This window comes from Ursus americanus, chromosome 28 (genome assembly GCF_024610735.1).
Source record: "Ursus americanus isolate L20-20 chromosome 28, mUrsAme1.1.p, whole genome shotgun sequence".
In the NCBI taxonomy this organism is placed as follows: domain Eukaryota; kingdom Metazoa; phylum Chordata; class Mammalia; order Carnivora; family Ursidae; genus Ursus; species Ursus americanus.
Window position 1 is genome coordinate 37,922,344 of NC_142154.1, and position 20,394 is coordinate 37,942,737.

At 37.7% G+C, this 20,394-nt stretch overlaps 2 protein-coding genes across 8 annotated transcripts in view; one reads left to right on the top strand and one right to left on the bottom strand.

Annotated features, from left to right (window-relative positions):
* TRIP4 (thyroid hormone receptor interactor 4) overlaps positions 1-5,239 on the bottom strand; it is a 53,883-nt gene extending 48,644 nt beyond the window's left edge. For 3 of the 6 annotated variants that reach the window (XM_087856861.1, XM_045810668.2, XM_045810666.2), the window contains exons 1-3: positions 5,085-5,239; positions 820-989; positions 26-159 (exon numbers count right to left, since the gene is read on the bottom strand). In XM_087856861.1, coding sequence (XP_087712987.1) covers positions 26-159; positions 820-989; positions 5,085-5,185 — 405 coding nt within the window. In that variant the 5' untranslated portion in view covers positions 5,186-5,239. The other 3 variants (XM_045810670.2, XM_045810669.2, XM_045810667.2) reach the window with 3 other exon arrangements.
* A 4,268-nt stretch (positions 5,240-9,507) lies between these two features.
* PCLAF (PCNA clamp associated factor) lies at positions 9,508-20,084 on the top strand. Of its 2 annotated transcripts, none has more exons than XM_045810764.2 (4): positions 9,508-9,661; positions 9,966-10,046; positions 12,943-13,105; positions 15,380-15,803. In XM_045810764.2, exons 1-4 carry the CDS (start codon positions 9,616-9,618, stop codon positions 15,405-15,407), a joined length of 318 nt encoding a protein of 105 aa, XP_045666720.1. In that variant the 5' UTR covers positions 9,508-9,615; the 3' UTR covers positions 15,408-15,803. The 2 variants fall into 2 exon arrangements, with proteins under 2 accessions (XP_045666720.1, XP_045666719.1); XM_045810763.2 differs by lacking the exon at positions 15,380-15,803 and adding an exon at positions 19,071-20,084 and having other exon boundaries at positions 9,509-9,661.
* The last annotated feature ends 310 nt before the right edge of the window (positions 20,085-20,394 follow it).

Below are 20,394 nucleotides of genomic sequence, written 5' to 3' on the forward strand. Positions count from 1 at the left end.
AAAGACTCATTCTATAAGCACTCACCTTGGCCAAATCAAAAGGTGTTTTGACCTCCCTGGTTGTGTCAGGTTCAGCAAATGCAGGAACTTCCTGTCTATTTCTTCCTTTCCGCCTACTCCTCTTTAGCTGGTCTCCTGATCTCTGCCCATCCAACATTTCTTTAAAGAAAATAACATTATATACATTTATATATGTACATAGATTGATAATAGCAGGATTCACTGGTGAACTAATATCTAATAAAGAGAAGATAATGCTTAATATTTAGAGAGAAGATACGAAGTCAGACAGCTTTTTACATTAGCTTTTCCTCTCAAACCAGAATTATATTTAAGCCATAATTTTCAAGATAGTAGATGATAAAGACTACTGGCTAGGACTATAGTGGTAAATTAAAATCTAATATTTTTAAACTGTATAATAATAATTACTTAGATTATTTAGTTTGGTGTTTACCTTTTGTATTTTTTAACTAAATAGTTCCTTCTAAATGCTATTCATACTAAAACTGGTCAACATTTACTTTCATCCAGGTATACATATAACAAAAGTGTTTTTTTTAAATCCATGGATAAATTTTTCAAACTATGCTGAAACCACATTTGTATCTGCAAATAAGCATTTTTGTGGTATTTTCAAAGTTCAAAAAGTCTGAACTAAAACAACAGTCATTACAGTTTGAGTAGAACTGAATTAAAAATATGTATACATTTGATTCTGCTTAAGTTAGCTGTGAGGAAATAGCAGTGACAGAAAATATCAGGTCCTACAAACCAGCCCATTTACCAATATTTCAACCCTCAATTATATTAACTTACCATCTTTTTTGAAGGACTGTTGCAGAGCATCAGAGCTCAACTCCTGATCATTCTTTTGCCATTTCATTATAAGCTCCTCAATGAATTGACCTTTTTTGTCCTCATTTCCCTGGAGAAGGTCAGTAACATATTCTCGTATCTCTTCAGCACTCTCAATTGACAAAACATACCTCAAGAAGCAAAAATATAAGTTGTTGAAAGAAGACCTGCTTACACTATGTCTTTCAATAATCGCAACAGAAATCAAGGTAGTACAAGCCAGTCATTAATCCATTAAAGTGGATCGTACCAAATTCTATGCTAGATGCTAAGGATATAAGTTTGATTAGGACAAAAATCCTGACCTCAAGTAGTTCATAATCTAACCTTCATACAATCTTGTTAGAAGATTAGAATTAATGTTTTGAAAATAGGCTTGTGGAGCTGTCCTTAACATAGGAATCCTTTCTCTACATATCTGCAGTCATTACATTTTCCTAGGAATACAAATAAATCAATCTTTATACTACAAAACCTAAAATTTCTTTTTTGTTAAAAATATCAGTATATATGACAATCCAACCAGTTATTGATTTAATATTCTCAAAAATTATAAATCAGGGCAGCTGGCTGGCTCAGTCAGTAGAGAATGAGACTCTTGATCTTGGGGTTGAGTTTGAGCTCCATGTTGGGTGTAGAGATTACTTCAAAGAAAAATAAAATCTTTAAAAAAAAATTACAAATAAAGATTAGCATCACATTAGAATAAGAAGATCTATTTTAAAGAAATATTATAAAGCGTTCCTAGAAGTTAAATGGGCTAACAGTTGGTCAGTATAACTTTTCTAAAAATTGACAGGCCTATATATTTGAAGTGCCTTAAAAATAATCCAGTAATTCCATTTATAGACACTACAGGAAATTTTATTCAAAAAGTTAACTGCATCACTATTTGAATTAATGAAAAACTAGAAGCTATTTAAAACATCCATTGATGGGAAAGACGAATGAATTCAAGTTTTCAGACTTTACAAAATGTGATATACCACCACTAAAAGTGAAATTTATGAATAATTATTATTGACCTGAAAAAAATGCTTTCATATAATGGTAAGTGAAATAACAGGATAGAATGTAGAGTATAGGAGAGCAATAACAATTGCTAAAAGAAGGGCGGCTGGGTGGCTCAGTCATTGGGCGTCTGCCTTCGGCTCAGGTCATGATCCCAAGGTCCTGGGATCGGGCTCCCTGCTCACTGGGAAGCCTGCTTCTCCCTCTCCCACCCCTCCTGCTTGTCTTCCCTCTCTCGGTGTGTGTTTCTCTCTGTCAAATGAATAAAATATTTAAAAAAACCCACAAAACAACTGCTAAAAGAAATGTGTATATCCATACACCTCTGTGTAGAAAAAAGGCCAGAAGGTTATATACTAAAATCATTACCACAGAGTGATATGATTAAAGAGAGTTATTTTATTTTTTCCTCTAAGATGAATATGTTTTGAAAATATATTATAATACACATAGGAAAAACACTAAGAGAGAAACAATGATTACCTCTGCATTGTGGTATTATGGTAATTTTGGTTTCCTCCTCTATCTTTCTCTGATTTTTTTAGGTTTCTACAGTGATTATGTTACACCAAGGAAAGAAAGAATTGAAAAAACAACTTGTAAATTAACTTATCTGACCATGAAAGCATTATAAGATCTGAATAAACTGTAATTCAGACACACTGATATTGGATACAAGAAAAATTATTATAATGCTATATTCCTTTAAATTAAAAAAAATTATGTGATTGTACCATCACTAGTAGCATATGTACTAGGTTTTTTTTCCTAACGTGGTGGTACATTTGCAGAGTTATGATCCATAGGTGAATAAACCTGTGCCTTTGGGCCTCATTAAGAGCATCTTTTAATCCATCATAGATTATAAAGACACAACCGTTTTTCAGGACTTTTACAGTTTAATCAACTTGATCCCCAAATTTAACAGCCCCCATCAAAAAATTACTACCAAGTTCTCACAGAAGGAACTGCAAGGAACCTCAGGGGATCATTTAACTGTGGAGTATTCAAACCAAGAGGGAAGTACTTAAAGAGTTCCAGAAACATTTGAATAAATGTTATTTTAACTATTTAACAAAGTATAATAAGGAACAGCATACATCCAAATGTGTTATATGCAAAATCTTACCAAAATAGGGTCTTCCAAAACATGAGCTAAGGCAGATTGTAGAACAAAGTTTAATTTGCTAATTCTGTGTACAAATCTTAATGTTCCATAAATGTATCACTAATTAGGAAGATAGTAGTTCTGTGCTGTTTGTAAAAATTCAGGCCACTCATGCCAAATTTTTCAAGTTAGCACACTACCACAGTACTAATTTTCAATTAAATACCAGGCAAAGCATAGCAAATTTACACAAAAATGCTTTGATCATGGCATCATAGACTGTTGAGCAATAACTAGTAAAAACCTAGTAAGTCAAATGAGTTCAAATAGCATTCTATTATAGGTAGCTTCAGTGCTTTTTTCAGTTTTGAACAATTCTTGTAGAACTTATATTTATGAGTAAAAAAAAAAATGCAAGCAGGTATTTAGCCATACTTAGCGCTGCAACTATGGAACTTAAATTTCTGATCACTGTTCTTTAAAGGGTGTGGGTAAGTTTAATTGAGAAACATCTAAGGCTTCAAAATGAGCTGTTAAACCACAATCTACGAAAATTAGAATTTTCCTCATGTTGGGTAAGCAGACAAGATACAAATGGATATTGAGACTGAGAAGACTGCATCTAACCATACCGCATTGTTGATCCATCAAAAATAGCCTCAACTGGGCACCTGGGTGGCTCAGTCGTTAAGCATCTTTCTTGGGCCCAGGTCATGATCCCAGGGCGGTGGGATCAAGCCCCACATCTGGCTCCCTGCTCCACGGGAAGCCTGCTTCTCCCTCTCCCACTCCCCCTGCTTGTGTTGCCTTTCTCGCTGTGTCTCTCCCTCCCAAATAAATAAAATCTTTAAAAAAAAATAGCTTCAATCTTCGTGCTGTTGTTGTCATCGTTGTTGTTGTTTTAACTGAGTGACTTTTTTTGTTTGGTATATGTGCAAAGTCTCATTATCTCATTTGCCAGCATTCTACTGCTTTAAAAAAATGTTTGAAAACTACTTAATCTGATCTTGCCTTCAAACAAGGATAAAGATAAGCCATACGACTTGGCAAGGTTTTTTTTTTTTAATAGTTTTTTCCAATGTTTAAAACAAAAACCTTTAAAACAGGCTTTCTTAAGTCTCTCCTTGCCAACAAGTCTGTTCTCTCCAAACTCAGAAACGCACTTCCTACAAAAACCCTAGAAAGGGCAATTTAGGTTTCATTATCTATGAACAAGGAATCAAATCAAGGAACACTTTCAGGTTTTGATCTAGTCCAAGTTTTTCCCCACCTGGGACACTGCACTTCCACCTACCCACCCTTTAGTTCTCAGGTTAAAGTCATCCCTTGAAGTAAACCTTCCAAGTTTCTCAAATCTTAGTGGAAGTTTTTACTCCGTGCTCCCACAACATTTTCACATTTCCCCCATTCACCAATCAGAGAGAACCCAGTGGTCTCAGTCGTCTTTGTTGCCCCAGGACCAGTTATGTAGTGCAACAAACGGGATAAACAAATCAATTGAAAGCGAATACTAAATTATGTCACCATCTCCACTTCATAAGAACTATAAAGTATTAAAGATAAGCTCTACTAACTATTCATTTTATAGACACGGAAACTAAGGTATAGAGAGGGAAATTAAAATGCCCGAGGTTCCAAAACTGGTAAATGACAACAGAAACTAGAACATGGGACTCCTCAGTCAGAAGCTATTTACACCTCACCACCGCAGCCTCAATTTAAAGTCCCGGTCCTATGTGACACAACCCAGATCGGGCAAACTAAAATGCTCAGAGCAAGGGATTTCTGGAAAAACAATTTGGCTTGCCCCTTCTCTCCGGAATTTATAAGGAAACTGGCTCCCGGGACAGTTTTAGAGGTCCAATTATCAGAGATCTGGCGTTTTCCTAAGAAAAAAGTCCCCACCGGACGATCGTGTAGCCTGACACACTATTCCAGAAGCTAAATGTAAAGCCGGAGGTCAAAATTCGGCGCCTAGACACCGACAGCAGCCCTTTTACCGTATTTTTTCACTCTCATCAACTTTTTAGTCCTCCCCGCTTCCCCTTTTGCTCAGTCAGCGCACATCCCAGAGCTCCTTCCCGCCTGGGTCCCGAACCGGTCTCACTGCATGATCTCCTCGCTGACATCCAGGCCGAAAGTTTTCCGCAACTGTTGGGTGCACCAGCCCACCAGCTGCTCCCGGGACGCCGCCCCAGCCACCGCCATTTTTCCCAGCCGGAACCAGCTGGGCTCCAACAGCCCCACGTCCTGCGCCGGACCAGTCCCCTTCGCAACACCGACCTCGCTCGCGCGGGTTCCGCCAGCCTGCACGGCCCCTTTCGCGGTGGCACCGCCCCCAGCACAGGTCCCTCCCACCTCCTCTTTCCCGCTTCCTGGCATTGTTTACACCAGTACCAGAGCTCAACTGCGCGTGATTTTTCTGCATCGTTAGATGTACGGCTTGAGAATCGGGAATTCTATGGAGAAGACAGTACCAATACCAGTAACAACTACAGTCGAGGAAAAGATAAAACTCTGAATTTGAGAGGCTAGTTTTTAAATTATTCTGGTTTTATGTAAGACATTTAAAATAGCACTTGCAAGCTAGAGTAACCACTGTGAGGATTTGCTTTGGTGGTAGTGGTTTTATTAATACTCCGTGTGGTCTAATGCTAGATTCTTGCTATTAAAACCTCTTTCTATTAAATATTTTTAACCCAAGTCTTTTCCAGGAGAGCCAAGACAACCCAGGAAGCTGGCGGGGTGCGGGGGGGGGGGGGGAAGAACTCTAATAAAACAGGTGCTGGGATTTGGCTTTCAAGAATTTCCAAACAAATTCTCTGTCGTGATTTTTTTTTTTTACTTATGTAATACTTTTTTTCTGCCAACAATTGTCCTTTTTAAAGTTTTTAATTTAAATTCCAGTTAACATACAGTGTAATATTAGTTTCAGGTATATAATACAGTGATTCAACTCTTCCATGTAACATTTGGTGCTCATCGCAAGTGTATTTAATCCCCATCACCTATTTAACCCATCCCCATCCTGCAGTAATTTTTTATTTTTTATTTTCTTAAAGATTTATTTATGTATGTTTAGAGAGAAAGAGCACAAGGGGAAAAGGCAGAGGGAGAGAGAGAATCTCAAGCACTCACCACTGAGCCAGGAGCTGGATGCTAATGCCCGGCTCAACCTCGAGACCCTGAGATCATGACCTGAGCCCAAAAGAGGAGTCAGACTCTTACCGGCTTAATGGACTGAGCCATCCATCCAGGCGCCCCTTGCAGTTATATTCATTACTTTTATTTTTATTTTTAGATTTTATTTATTTATTTTAGAGAGAGAGAGTGTGTGAGAGAAAGCATGAGCAGAGGGAGCGGCAGAGGGAGAAGCAGGCTCCCCGCTGAGCAGGGAGCCCCAAGTGGGGCTGGGATCCTGACACCAGTCCAAGGCAGCTGCTTAACCAACTGAGCCACCCAAGTGCTCCCTTAGCAGTGATTTTTAAAAAGTGGAAGGTATTTCAACCCAAGAAGACCAGACTTGTATGTGTTTCACTACTCCCTACTCCACTGGGACAACGGACTGGGGAAAATTAGCCGAATTATCCTGGAGAGCTTAATATCCTCTGATATATCTCATCAATAAATTTTTTTGAAGATTTTATTTTATTATTATTATTTTTAAAGATTTTATTTATTTATTTGACAGAGAGAGACAGCCAGCGAGAGAGGGAACACAAGCGGGGGAATGGGAGAGGAAGAAGCAGGCTCCTAGCAGAGAAGCCTGATGTGGGGCTCGATCCCAGAATGCCAGGATCACGCCCTGAGCTGAAGGCAGACACTTAATGACTGCGCCACCCAGGAGCCCCCTGAAGATTTTATTTTTTAAGTTCTCTCTACACCCGCTGTGGGGCTCAGAATCACAACCCTGATACCAAGAGTTGTGTTCCACCGACTAAGCCCACCGGAGCCCCCATCAATAAATTTAATTGGCTGACTTTGTGTTAAATTTATAGGTTCTTCAGTCCCGTTAGGCTATGTAGACTAAGCAATTACATTGATTGGATCCTGCTTCACCTTTTTATGCTAATATTTTCATTGACATAAATAATCAAAATCATGTAAGTGTATTGATTTACATTGGGTGTAGATTGTCTTTGTTATTAATTTGGAAAATATATGATTTTCTAGCTTTAAAAAAACAAATACAATGTGAATGTTAATAGTGGGTACAAATTTTGTTTCTTTATAAAAATCTGCTACATTTCATATTAATATAACATACCCAAATTGTTTACCTGTTTTTTTGTCTGTTCAGTTCCCACAATTTAAATGTGAACTCCTTGAAGACAAGAGACTATGGCAAGATTGTTTTTACAACAGGACTCAGTACATCATATAAATTATGATGCATTATTAGGTCCTCCAGAATAAAGCTATTCTTTAAAAAACTAAAGTATTCTTTTTATATAAAGCATATGTTAATTATTGTAATCTCTAGTTTGTAATGTATATAATGTAATACAATGCCATTTACAGTCATTATCATTTATTAAAATGCACTTCTGCCTGAGCAAAGCAAGCACACCTATTTAACATGGCTTAAAGATTTTCTTTTGTATAAATTTAGGCAGATATTTCATACATATGTACTACAACTTTTCACAATGCCTTAGGCCTTTGAAATTTTCAAGTTCACACCAATTTTCTGTGTTTTATTTAACTAAAGGAGAAGCGCTTCCATAAATTAAGAATTTTTGCTAGACATCACTGCTTGTTTCCTAATTTTTTTACCTTAACATGCATTCTGCCCTATTATTAAAAGACACACATACAAACACAGCTATAGTAAGAGACTGCTCCTGTGTGCGAAGGTATATTTACAATTCTTTCTAGCCATTTACTTGGCATGTGAACTAAGAAAAAAGACCAGCAGATTCTCTATGCTGTTCTAATCTCCGCAGGAATCTGGAATATGAGTTTGAATTAAGTAATTCATGCCTTTGTAGACGCCACTTTAACTGAAAAGGAAATAACGTATATTGAAGAATGATTGTATATTGAGAGGGGCATGATGACAAAGAAGAAAGGAATACCCTGGGGCTTGTTGATTTTTCTCATAGGAATTCTGTAGACTCCAAAAGTTAGACAAAGCTACAGGTAATTTCCAATACATTTCCTGCTAATATAATTAATAGAATTATAATACAAATAATAATATAATATATAATTTCACCTGTTGTCTAGATTCTTTAATCTTTTTTTTCAAGATCCTTTAATTCTAAAACAAAAAGTAGTTGTTGATTTTGTTCAAGTTCTGAGTAGCTGATTTTCCAAAAGTTCAAGCATAATTTATTGGAGAGAATCGATGCCGTGCTTACACTTTCAGGATTGTCTTTCAAGTGAACATTTAACAAAATACATCCCAAGGCAAGCTCATCTGATCATGTTTTATGCATGGTTTTCAGAGAGTGAAAATCACTCCCCAGGGGTATTTTGAGTAATTAGAAGATAGGCATAGGGATAGAAAATATTTGTGAGCTCCTATTCTAGCGTTATTATCACTGTGTGTCAGGGATGTACCCTTGGTACATTTGGCATTTTTAAAAAGATTTTATTTTTACGTAATCTCTGTGCCCAAGGTGGGGTTCAAATATGCAATCCCAAGATCAAGAGTTGCATATTCCACTGACTGAGCCGCCAGGCACCCTGACATTTGGCATATTTTTAAGGAACTCTGAGACCATATAGATCTCAGGAAGACGTTTCATTTATTTGTTCCTTTTTATGTGTGTATGTATATACAATCCACTCAGTTTTTTCTTTAGTTTCACGCCATACTAAAAACGTAGAAAGCCTTGTAAATAAATTACCTTCTTTTTCTAACATTCCATAGAATTGTTTTGTTATGGACCCTGTACAGAGAGTTTGTCCGAGGTTTAAAAAAAAAAGTCCTTTATTCTGATTTGCATTAAAAAATCTGCTTCATTTCAAGTTTCTTTTCCTGGAGTCAATCACTATGGATTTAAACCTCTGGTAACTTTTTTTTTTTTTTTAAGATTTTATTTATTTATTAGACAGAGATAGAGAGCCAGTGAGAGAGGGAACACAAGCAGGGGGAGTGGGAGAGTAAGAAGCAGGCTCATAGTGGAGGAGCCTGACATGGGGCTCCATCGCATAACGCCGGGATCACGCCCTGAGCCGAAGGCAGACGCCCAACCGATGTGCCACCCAGGCGCCCCTAAACCTCTGGTAACTTTTGAAGAAATGTTGTAATTAGCTGTCTTTCCTGGGTTTTCTTTTCTAAGGCGGCCCATTTCCCTATTTCATACTCTTAGCACTCATTCTTGGGGCACCCCGGGAAAGAGCCTTGGCACCGCCCACGTGGGGCGGGTACGAATCACAAGCTTCTGCCAAGTTGATGGACGGGACGGTACTGAGCCCAGCATAGCCGCTGTCATCGCTGGACACCGGCGATTGGTTGTGGGGGGACGGCGCGGAACCAATGGGAGCGGCTTCCCCGGAGAGTCCGTGGAGCGCGCGGGAAAGAGACCAATATAAACTGTGGCGGGAGATTCGTTTTTTGGGTCCTTGTGCAGTTAAAACACCCGCGGTTGGAAAGTCAGTTGATTGCTCTCATCTCCTCGAGTTTGAACATGGTGCGGACTAAAGCGGACAGTGTCCCAGGCACCTACAGAAAAGGTGAGGTAGTTGAGCACGGCAGTGGAGGGCAGGGGGTTCTCCGGGCAGCCCGGCTACGGGCGGGAGAGGCCAGGGGTCTCCACCGCCCTGTGAGCCAGACGGGTCCAGTCGTTCTGGAAGCTGCGGCCTGGCGCCTTTACCAGGAGGGAGGAGAGGCGCGGACAGGGGAGGGTTGACCTGCTGTTCTCGATCGGGGGGCTTTCCTTCCAAGCGCCGGGTCGGGGACTGGTGAGAACGTGGCTCTCAGACTCGGTGTCGGAACCTTACTGCGCTGTTTTGAATGCTCTCCTTTGCCTCTCCGCAGTGGTGGCTTCGCGAGCCCCCAGGAAGGTGCTTGGTTCCTCCACGTCTGCCACTAATTCTACATCGCTTTCGTCAAGGAAAGGTAAAAAGCGCCCCTGCAACTCCTGGAGAAATCTTCTCAAAGGGTTCTCCTGACCGGCAAGCCTCCTGAACCACCGTGGAATTTATTTTCCTGAGATCCTCACCCTCGAATTTCTTCCTTGCCTTCTGATTTAATGAGGGGACCTTGGCCTCTCTGCCGGTTGGGGCGAAGGTGGGGGTCGCAAGGAAAAGAATCTCCAACCTCGGGGTTAGGGACAGACACGGTTTATCTTCAAACCTGTTTTTCTTTTCTAGTTTAGCATTTTTATTTTTAATACCGGCAGATGGCTTTTTCCTGCAAGAGGCTATTTAAGCTCCCCTTCACTAGATTAAGAATTAGGACCATAGTTGACAGTGCTAATCACGTTGTCTTCTTAGTGTAAAAGTTTTTGTTTTCATTTCTGCTTGTATTTTTGGTTTTTTGTTTGTCTTTTAGCATGGTGTCTGTGTGTGTGTGTTTTCCAACTATGCAGCTCCTGATACTGCTTTTGGGACATTAGGAGGGAAAACTTGGCGGATGAAATAGCTTCACACTGCTCCTTCTGTGCAAGGAGAGGTTGAGAAAATACCGTGCCATCTGGTGCCTCATTCCTCTCCTAGGAAGTTGAGCAGTTAGGGAGATTAATTCCACAAGGCCTAATTAAGAACATACAGGGGAGCACTGGGAAGAACTTCATGGGTTCTTAAGTTAACTTAAATTTCCCCCTGTTCTAAATATTTCATTAGAAAATATTTACTCATTTACTCTCCTTAGATAAAAAGAAGCTGTAGGTCAAAAGTTTTGAAAGGTGATGAATTTATTGAGAATATTCTATACCTTGTACCACTAAATTATGATTAGGACCACATCCCATTGTCTGGTCCACTGTTGAGTCACCAGAGCCAACTGAATAGGCCCTTAATGAATGTATGTTGGCCAAATGCACCTCTTAAGGCATTTTACAGATCTCTATTTTTTGTAAGTAAGCTCTATGCCCAATGAGGGGCTTGGATTCAGGACGCTAAGATCAAGAGTCTCATGCTATACACACTGAGCCAGCCAGGTGCCCCTGCAGATCTCTATTGTTGGGTTTTGTGGTTTTTTTTTTTTTTTTTTTTTTTTTTAAGATTTGATTTTTAAGTAATCTCTGCACCCAACATGGGGCTCAAAATCACAACCCTGAGGTCAAGAGCATGCTTTACCAACTGAGCCAGGCAGGTGCCCAAATCTCTATTTTTAATCAACTGCATGAAATTGGTAATAACCTCATTTTAAATGGTGAGGACATTTAAGCTCAGGTTACATAACTTGGTAAAAGTCACACAATTAAATCAGCAGAGCTGGGTATGAATTCTTTATTTTATTTTTAAAATTTATTTGAGAGAGAGCACCATGGGGGGAGGGGCAAAAGGAGTGGGAAAGGGATAAGCAGACTCCCTACCCAGCAAGGATCCTGAGATCACAACCTGAGCCAAAGTCAGACCCTTAACCAACTGAGTCACCCAGGCATTCCAAGCTGGGTTTGAATTCTATGCTGAGCTATAGGTTGCTGCCATATACTTTCTAATTAGTCAAAGCATTACCGTAAGTTTCCTTTTGGAAAATTATGAACCAAAGGATCACTAATTTTTATTTTTTATTTATTAATTTTTTTAAACATTTATTTATTTTTAGAGAGATTGGGTGGGGAGGGGCAGAGGCAGAGAGAAACTCCAAGCAGACTCCACTGCCGAGTGTGACCCAACTGGGCTCGATCTCACAAACCTGAGATCACGACCTGAGCCAAAACTGAGAGTCAGACCTTCAACCAACTGCTCCACCAAGGTGCCCCACACCACTATTTTTTAAAAGCCACTTGTACTTCTAAAAAATATTTTAAAACTTTGGAGAGTGGGCGCCTGGGTGGCTCGTCAATTAAGCATCTGCCTTAGGCTCAGGTCGTGATCCCAGGGTCCTGAAATCGAGTCCCACATCAGGCTCCCTTCTCAGTGGGGGAGTCTGCTTCTCCCTCTGCCTCTCCCCTTGCTCATGCTTGTTCTCCCTTTCTCTCTCTCTCTCTGTCTCTCTCAAAAATGAGTAAATAAAATCTTTAAAAAAATAAAAAATAAAAACTTCAGAAAGTATATATGGAAGCAACTTTATAACAGGTAGACTTTGTGACAAATGTGTTTAAAGCAAAAGATATATATATAGTCGCTCAGTAATTTGCTCATTGTAGTATTCTAACCATTATTTCATAAAGAGGCAGAATTTTTTCCTCTATATTATTGTTTTAAAATAAAAAAATAATCAGAAATTGGGGCACCTGGTTGGCTCCGTTGGTAAAACATGCGACTCTTGATCTCAGGGTCATAAGTTTAAGCCCCATGTTGGGTGTAAAGCTTACTTTAAAAAAAAATCAGGAATTGGATTTACCTTATGAACTGAAAAGGAGCCAAGGGCTTTGAAAAGTGAAACCTATTTTTGTGGAAACTTTCACATTGCTGTATATTTGTTTTGCCTTTCACAGGTACTTTAAATAACCTTGTTAAGTAAAATTTTGGTGGTTTATACAGCATCTCATATTAGGAAAAAAATGTGTCGAAGTTTAGTATGACAATACATATAAGACTATTTGAATAGCTCTGCTTGTGGATAAATTATGAAAAATATTTTCCCGTTGTAAAAATTCTGTTAATTTTTCTTTCCCAGGACAAAGGAGAACTCTAAGAAAATATTATTATACACTGTATTACAATAATATATAGTATAATATTGACTGAATACAGCTTTATCATCTCACATTTTCTAATTATTTTAAGATGGATGTAATACCACTTAAAACCCTGTAGATTTAATGTTAAAGAATTTCTTCCCTTTAAGGAATGGCAATTGTATCCTTAGTTCTTATTTAATTCCATCTGTTTATGTTTTATAGTTGAAAATAAGTATGCAGGAGGGAATCCAGTTTGTGTGCGCCCAACACCCAAGTGGCAAAAAGGAATCGGAGAATTCTTCAGGCTGTCTCCTAAAGATTCTGAAAAAGAGAATCGGATTCCTGAAGAGGCAGGAAGCAGTGGCTTAGGAAAAGCAAAAAGAAAGTAAGTTTTTATATTCTGGAATATGAAGAAAATATTTATATTCTTGAAAATAAAAGACAAGGGGATATTGAGTAACTTTAAAGTTTCTCCTTGAACAGATAAGAAAACACAAACGAGAGGTTTTTTTAAACTTGTGCTAATCTTTTTCTTAGTCACTCCCAAATTTCAAACATCAGTGAAAAGTATTATTTTTACTCATTTCAGTCACTCAAAGAGGATCAGTTCCCAATCAGATGCTAAGTGCTAAGGGCTATGTTATTAACCATGAACTTCTTGTCTTTATTCTTTCATTTTTACTGTTTTCTATACTTTTTTTTTTTTCAAAAAAGCAATTTGGATGGTTTATCCAACATCGATTCTACAAACTCAACCTCTCAAAAAACTACTAGTTCAACTTCTAGAAGAAATAAATAACCAACATAGAAAAGTTGGAAAATACAGAAATCCCCAACACTTAGAAACCACAACACCATGGTATATTTTCTTTACAACTTCTCTAAAAATACATAAAAACAGGGGTGCCTGGGTGGCTCAGTCGTTGGGCATCTCCCTTTGGCTTAGGTCATGATCTCAGGGTCTTGGGATCAAGTCCCTCATCGGGCTCCCTGCTCAGCAGGGAGTCTGCTTCTCCCTCTCCCTCTGCCTGCCCCTCCCCCTGCTTGTGCTCTCTCTTTCTCTGTGTCAAGTAAATAAATAAAATCTTTAAAAAAATACATAAAAATACTTCAAAATAAAACAAGGTGGGAATAAAAATACACACATACAGAGTTCAGTGTACACATATTTTTTAGCATTTGTTTATTTTTATTATTTATTTTTAAAAATTTTTGTTCATTTATTTTTAGGTAGGCTACATGCCCAGCATGGAGCCCAGTGTGGGGCTTGAACTCACAACCCTGAGATCAAGACCTCAGCTGAGATCCGGAGTGGGATGCTTAGCTGACTAAGTCACCCAGGCACTCCCAGTGTACACACTTTTTAAGAAGATAATTACATCAGGGTGCCTGGGTTGCTCGGTTGGTTGAGTCTGCCCTCAGCTCAGGTCATGATCCCAAGGTCCTGAGATCAAGCCCTACATCATGCTCCCTCCTCAGCGGGGAGCCTGCTTCTCTCTCTCCTATGCTGCTCCTCCCGCTTGTGCTGTCTAGCTAGTGCTGTCAAATAAATAAAGAAATAAAATCTTTAAGAAAAAGAAGATAATTAAGTCATGCTTTTTAAGCTTTTAATGTCAGAAATATGCTCATGGTAAACATTAAACAAAAATTCTGCATATAGAAGTACAGTTTTTATGGTATAAAAACATGTATATAAACAAACCAAATATCTATAGTGATTATCTCTGGATAAAAACCTCTCTTCATATTCATTTTGTGCTACCAACTTTCAACAACAAACATACTTCTAAGAATCAGGAAAAAAAATAATGCCACTTGGAAAAAAAAGGCAAAGAAAACTTTCTTTTTATTTTTATTTATTTTTTTAAGATTTTATTTATTTATTTGACAGAGAGAGAGACAGCCAGTGAGAGAGGGAACACAAGCAGGGGGAGTGGGAGAGGAAGAAGCAGGCTCATAGTGGAAGAGCCTGATGTGGGGCTGGATCCCAGAACGCCGGGATCACGCCCTGAGCCGAAGGCAGATGCTTAACCGCTGTGCCACCCAGGTGCCCCGAAACTTTGTTTTTAAAAAATAGACTTATAAGTAATAGGATCCAGGCTCTCTAAACTATTTTGAAGAATTGTGTTTCAAAAACAAATTATGTGACTGGAGGTATGGGGAATGGAGGGCATGGGTGGGCAGATGGTGCCATGCCGCTGTCATTATGATGCCCCCTGGTTTGAGACCCTGCTAGCTACTTCTCCTGCACTAGCCAGGAGCCTATGATCCAACAGCGCAGCAAACAGCAAGTCTGACCCAGGGTACAATGACCAACATGGGCAAGGGGATTGTGGTCAGGCTCAGTCTGTGGCTGCTACTTCTGGCACTGCTTCTATCCACACAGATTTATTCACATATTCCTTTAACCAGCACACCAGGTCCTCTGTTTGAACCCGTAATGTCTACCTGTGCCCCATAGTCAGTGGCCATTCTCCTTGTGGTCTTGCTTGCCCTTCTACATCTCTACTGTTAAACAGATCCAGGCCAAAAAACATCTATTGTTCACTAATGCATATTCTAAAGCCCAATCCATATGGCAACTAGAAGTCCAATGTGACAAGGAAAACACAGGTCTTCATCAGATCTACTAATTCCCCTCTTTATTTTATTACCACAGAAAATGTGAGAGTCCCCAGTTGGACTGAATTACAGAGCATCTGAAGGATTTGACTAGATAACAAATGCCATTATTAAATCTGCTGGAATTTCAAGTACAAGACCGAAGAGAGAGACATTGAAAATTAATGATGTGATTAAATGTAGCTTAAGAAATATGGACACTTAAAACTCTACCTTGATAATAAGAATAATTTCACCTTGATCTAGAGAAAACGGATAAGCTGCAGAATGGAAATTGGGTTTTTACTTTGATTCATTAAATTTAGAAGGCCATAAAATGATTAGGTGATATAAAAAGCTTCCATGATTCTATTTATATGTACATTGGAAGGAACCACCAGGTGTTATTGTAAATCCTCTGTGTATTATTTCAGCAGTCCTATTTTCATGCTGATATACTCCACATAAAATTTTACATTGTTTTCGTTGTTCTCTTGGGAACTCTTTCTTCTGGGGCTTTGGAGTTGGCACTGCATGTGACTTTATGTAGTAATTGACATGTTCCAGGGCAATGATGTTTTACTGGAATCTACTACAAATCTAAGCATGAGTAATTTTTGCATATAAACTTAAAAGTCAAATGACAGGCATTTCCTATCACACATTCCCATCCGATAAGAGTGCCAGACTCACTTATTTAACTTGGATCACTTAACTTGAATCCAAAGATAAGAAGTGCTTTGACTTCAACCAATTGTAAAATAACGCCATTTATTTCTGCACTTGTTAAATAATTTTTACGACTTAAAAACTACTCTGTTTTGAAGGCATATTTGACAAATATTGAAATTAAGATGGAAAGGTATGAAGGAGGCAAAAATAACTTATATTAGGTATTCGGGGAAGTGAAGACAGAAGACTTGCCTACATATGTATATAAAATGTATTTATATATTTTAAAGATTTTATTTATTTATTTGAGAAGGAGAGAGAGAGCAAGTGGCGGAGAAGCAGAGGGAGAGGGACAAGCAGACTCTGTGCTGAGCACAGAGACCAACTTGGGTCTTGATCCCAAGACCCTGAGATCATGACCTGAGCTGAAAAGAAAAGTCGGACGCTTACCTGACTGAGCCACCCAGGTGCCCTGAGAATTGACTATATTAAATTCACAGCTCTTTTGTGTTCTTTCTGTGAATACATTAAAAAAAAATACTTTATGAATCAGAATAACTACATTTGGAACACTTTCTGTATCAGTATTTTTAGAAAGCTAAAAACTGGTCCTAAACCTAGGAGTACTTGATTCTGGAAAGAAAAACTTTTACAACTGCCTTGATGTACAGAAAGTTTCCTAGAAATAGACACTCCATGAAATTTTTGGTTCACATGTTTACACACGGATGTTTATACATGTTACAGTATCCAATATGGTCATAGTAGGCTTAATAAGTCTTAAACCACTCTTTGCCATCTTTAGAAACCTATAGGTGAACAACCAGACCCAACAGATCTCAAGCTATGTGGGACCTCTGGGTATGAATGAACATTCCCTTTGTTTCATATCTAAACACTGTACATCTGTTTGGGATTATACATTGTGTTTGGAATTGATTTCCATTGAACACAAATGAAATAAAAATAAATGGCTGAAAGAGCAATTAAAACAGTATTTGGATATGTAAAATGATGCTTATGCATATAAAATTTTAAGAATTCAATACTGTTCATAAGATCATTTAATAAATATTGAGTGCCTACCATCCATATTACAAGAAATTTAAGTTCTTTTTTTTTTTTTAAGCAATCTTTCCACCCAATGTAGGGCTTGAACTCACAACCCCAAGATCAAGAGTCACATGATCTTCTAACTGAGCCAGCCAGGCACCCCTCTTATGAGATAATTAAAAGGAATGTCAAACTCTAGAGCAGTAACTAAATTTTAGACTTTGTTGCTATGTCACTATTACGATTTCTGGTTTCAACAAAAATCAACAATGAATAGGATACATTTTTAGATCGAGCCTTTTAATAGACTTGCTTTCATGATCCTGTAAGTTTCTTCTAGTTCCCTGTCACTGTCTGGCACCATTCTTCCTTGTTCTTTCTCATTCTAATATGATAGGCTAATAGTCAATATTAGCTCTAGAATATATTACAGCCTTCTTGAATTATTTGTGACTTCCACTAAGGAAACAAAATATTTGGCAATATAGCCAGATACGGCTATACCATTGACCATTATTGATCATCATAACAATAAAATACATATTACAGGCTTTCAATTATATGGAGAAAGATTACATGTATAGTTTCATTAAGAACTTTGATCCATGGTGTAATAAAATTCATGACATAAAAGTAGGTAATAAAGGTTTATATTATTCCTTTAGACTCCGTTCCTACATTTGTCTTTGTTGAGGAGCATTGTAATTACCTCTTTATTGATAGCAAATCAATAGATTTACTTTTGATAGTAGTTAATAAACTATCAGTTTATCAGAAGGTCTTCTGCTATAAACTCTCTAATTTATAATCTGAAGCATTGCTACTCCTACAGCTTTATTTTTCTCACAAAGGCAGGGTAAACTCCCTTCAGTTGCATGGGAGGAAGTCAGAATCAAGAAAGACTACCTAAAACCTTGAATAGAGCTATGATACATAAAGTACAGTAGGTCCTTGCAAAAAGGAAGCTTGGCTCATGGTAGTGTTCATTTGCTAACTTGATTTAACTTCCAGGAAAATACAATGAAGACCTCTTGGTAATTTGATAGTAGGTAAGTCAATGATAATCTCATATCAAGTCAGAATACCTTTGTTTTAAATTCCTTCTTTCACTACCTAGCTCTATGACCATTTAGGCTTATGGGGTCTAATTTGAAAACTGCTTATTTTAGAATAGATTTCACAGATCTTCATCAGCTCTAAAAAAAATTCTGATTTATGGTTAAGTTTTTAATAGACTTTTCTCTATAAAAAGTGTAATGAGTACAAAATGGCTCTGGGGTAATGTAAATTATTTTTCAAAAGCTACAACTATCTTGTACCAATTTAACTAATTTTGAGATTTTTCCAATTAGGTAATATGTTTATATGGTTCGAAAGAATATACAGTCAAATATGGCAACTTGCTATGTTTTCTCTGCTTGGATGGATTGGTTGATTTTTTTCCTTTTTATTATCACAAAGTTCTGGTTTTTTTTTTTTTTTTTTTTTTAAGAATTTACTTATTTATTTGTCAGAGAGAGAGAGAGCACACACAGCGGGAGCAGCAGGCAGAGGGAGAGGGAGAAACAGGCTCCCCGTAGAGCAAGGAGCCCAATGTGGGACTCGATCCTAGGACCCTGGGATCATGACCTGGGCTGAAGTCAGAAGCTTAACCAACTGAGCCTCCCAGGCATCCCTATTATCACAAAGTTCTTGCTGCAGGATTATACTCTTTATCAATCCACTTAATTGAAAGAAGATGCTATGGAAATAGAGATTCCCTTTTTAATAAAAATGGCAACATATCCTAAAGAAAAAACACTGATTTGACAAATTAACAGGTAAAATAGTTAAAGAATTTGTTGCTCTAGTACTTGGAATTTGTAAGTGTTTGTCAACTAATGGAGTTTAATTTTCTCTCATTTCTATTCGCTTGACCAGACACATTGCACTATTAATGTTCCTGGTTTATATAGGTTGATAACTGTTTTTTTTAAAACAGTCGATACTCAGGTGACTATTGAAGTTCTCTGTTCTTTCCACAGAGCATGTCCTTTGCCACCTGATCACTCAGATGACGAAGAAGAATAGAACTTTCTTAATTCATCCTTGACTAATGTCTCCTGTTTATTATTCTAGGATGTAAATTTGCATAAATGTATTTGTTCCAATTAGCTTTGTCGGATAGGCATTTAATTTAAAAAATGAGGCTTATATACAGTTACTCTAAAGCAAGTGATTATGATATCGGAGAATTTGTGAGGTTAATTATGGTTACTTAGCTTAGTGTTCACTATAATGCAGTACTTGGTTTCTTTTACCTGTTATTAAGCTTCTTGTTCTTGCTAAAAATTAATCATTGCATGGTGTTCTAATTACGAATCTGCTGTGTTTGAGATTTGCTTAGATCTTTGTACTGCTGCCATTTTTATTGGCATTTGATTATTGGAATGGTGCCATATTTTTGTTCCTTTTATTTGCTTTAAGAAGCAGAGTTAGGTTTTTGCACATTAAAAAAATTCAGTATTAATTAAACTGAAACTATACCCTTTTTAAGAAAGAGGGCCAAAGATGCAATGTTGAAAAAAATCTGGACGGCTATGCATCTTCTCCTTCAGGGCAATTTGGCCTGAGAGTTTAAACAGTTGATAAAGCTACTAACAACAACAAAACAGATAAAATACTAGCCTAAAATTAGACAGGCATATGTCATAGACTACATTAAAAGAGAGAAATTTTCCAAGAATATGCATTTGATTCAGTATCATAAAATATTACCCTTTGGGCATGTAATTTTAAAGTTGGAAATCAATAAAACATGAAAGGCAACATGCCATAAATCCAGAGATCTGTCTAGAGTCCTTAGAGCTACCACTATATATTTTAAGATAACCAGAGGTATAATTGAAGAGGTGGGTATAATATAACTTAGTAACTGATATCCTTACTTTCTCATCACACTTTTTGCTCCCTGACTTCCTGTTGTCAAAATTAACCATGTTTTAACAACTATGTTTTTCTGAACTTTGTTTTTAATAAATGAATACTTCTTTTCACAACAGACTGTCCATTTGTGTGTTTCCTGAGATTATATCCTACTAGATATGTCTTTTTTTCCCTTACAAATACAAATCAGTGCATTGATCTGATTTTATCAACTTCTAAACTAAGTTCTGATGATTGCAGATTATATTTTTGCTGTCTTTTAGAGATGGATATTGAACAGAATGTTACTAAAGTGAGACCTGAGTTTTTATCCTAACTACTTCCTTAATAATTAGGCTTTGTATTAAGGAGTAACTCAAACCAGCTTTATTAAAGTCAGGTTTTGATGGATCTGAAACCTGATTTGCTATTTTTCACTGATGG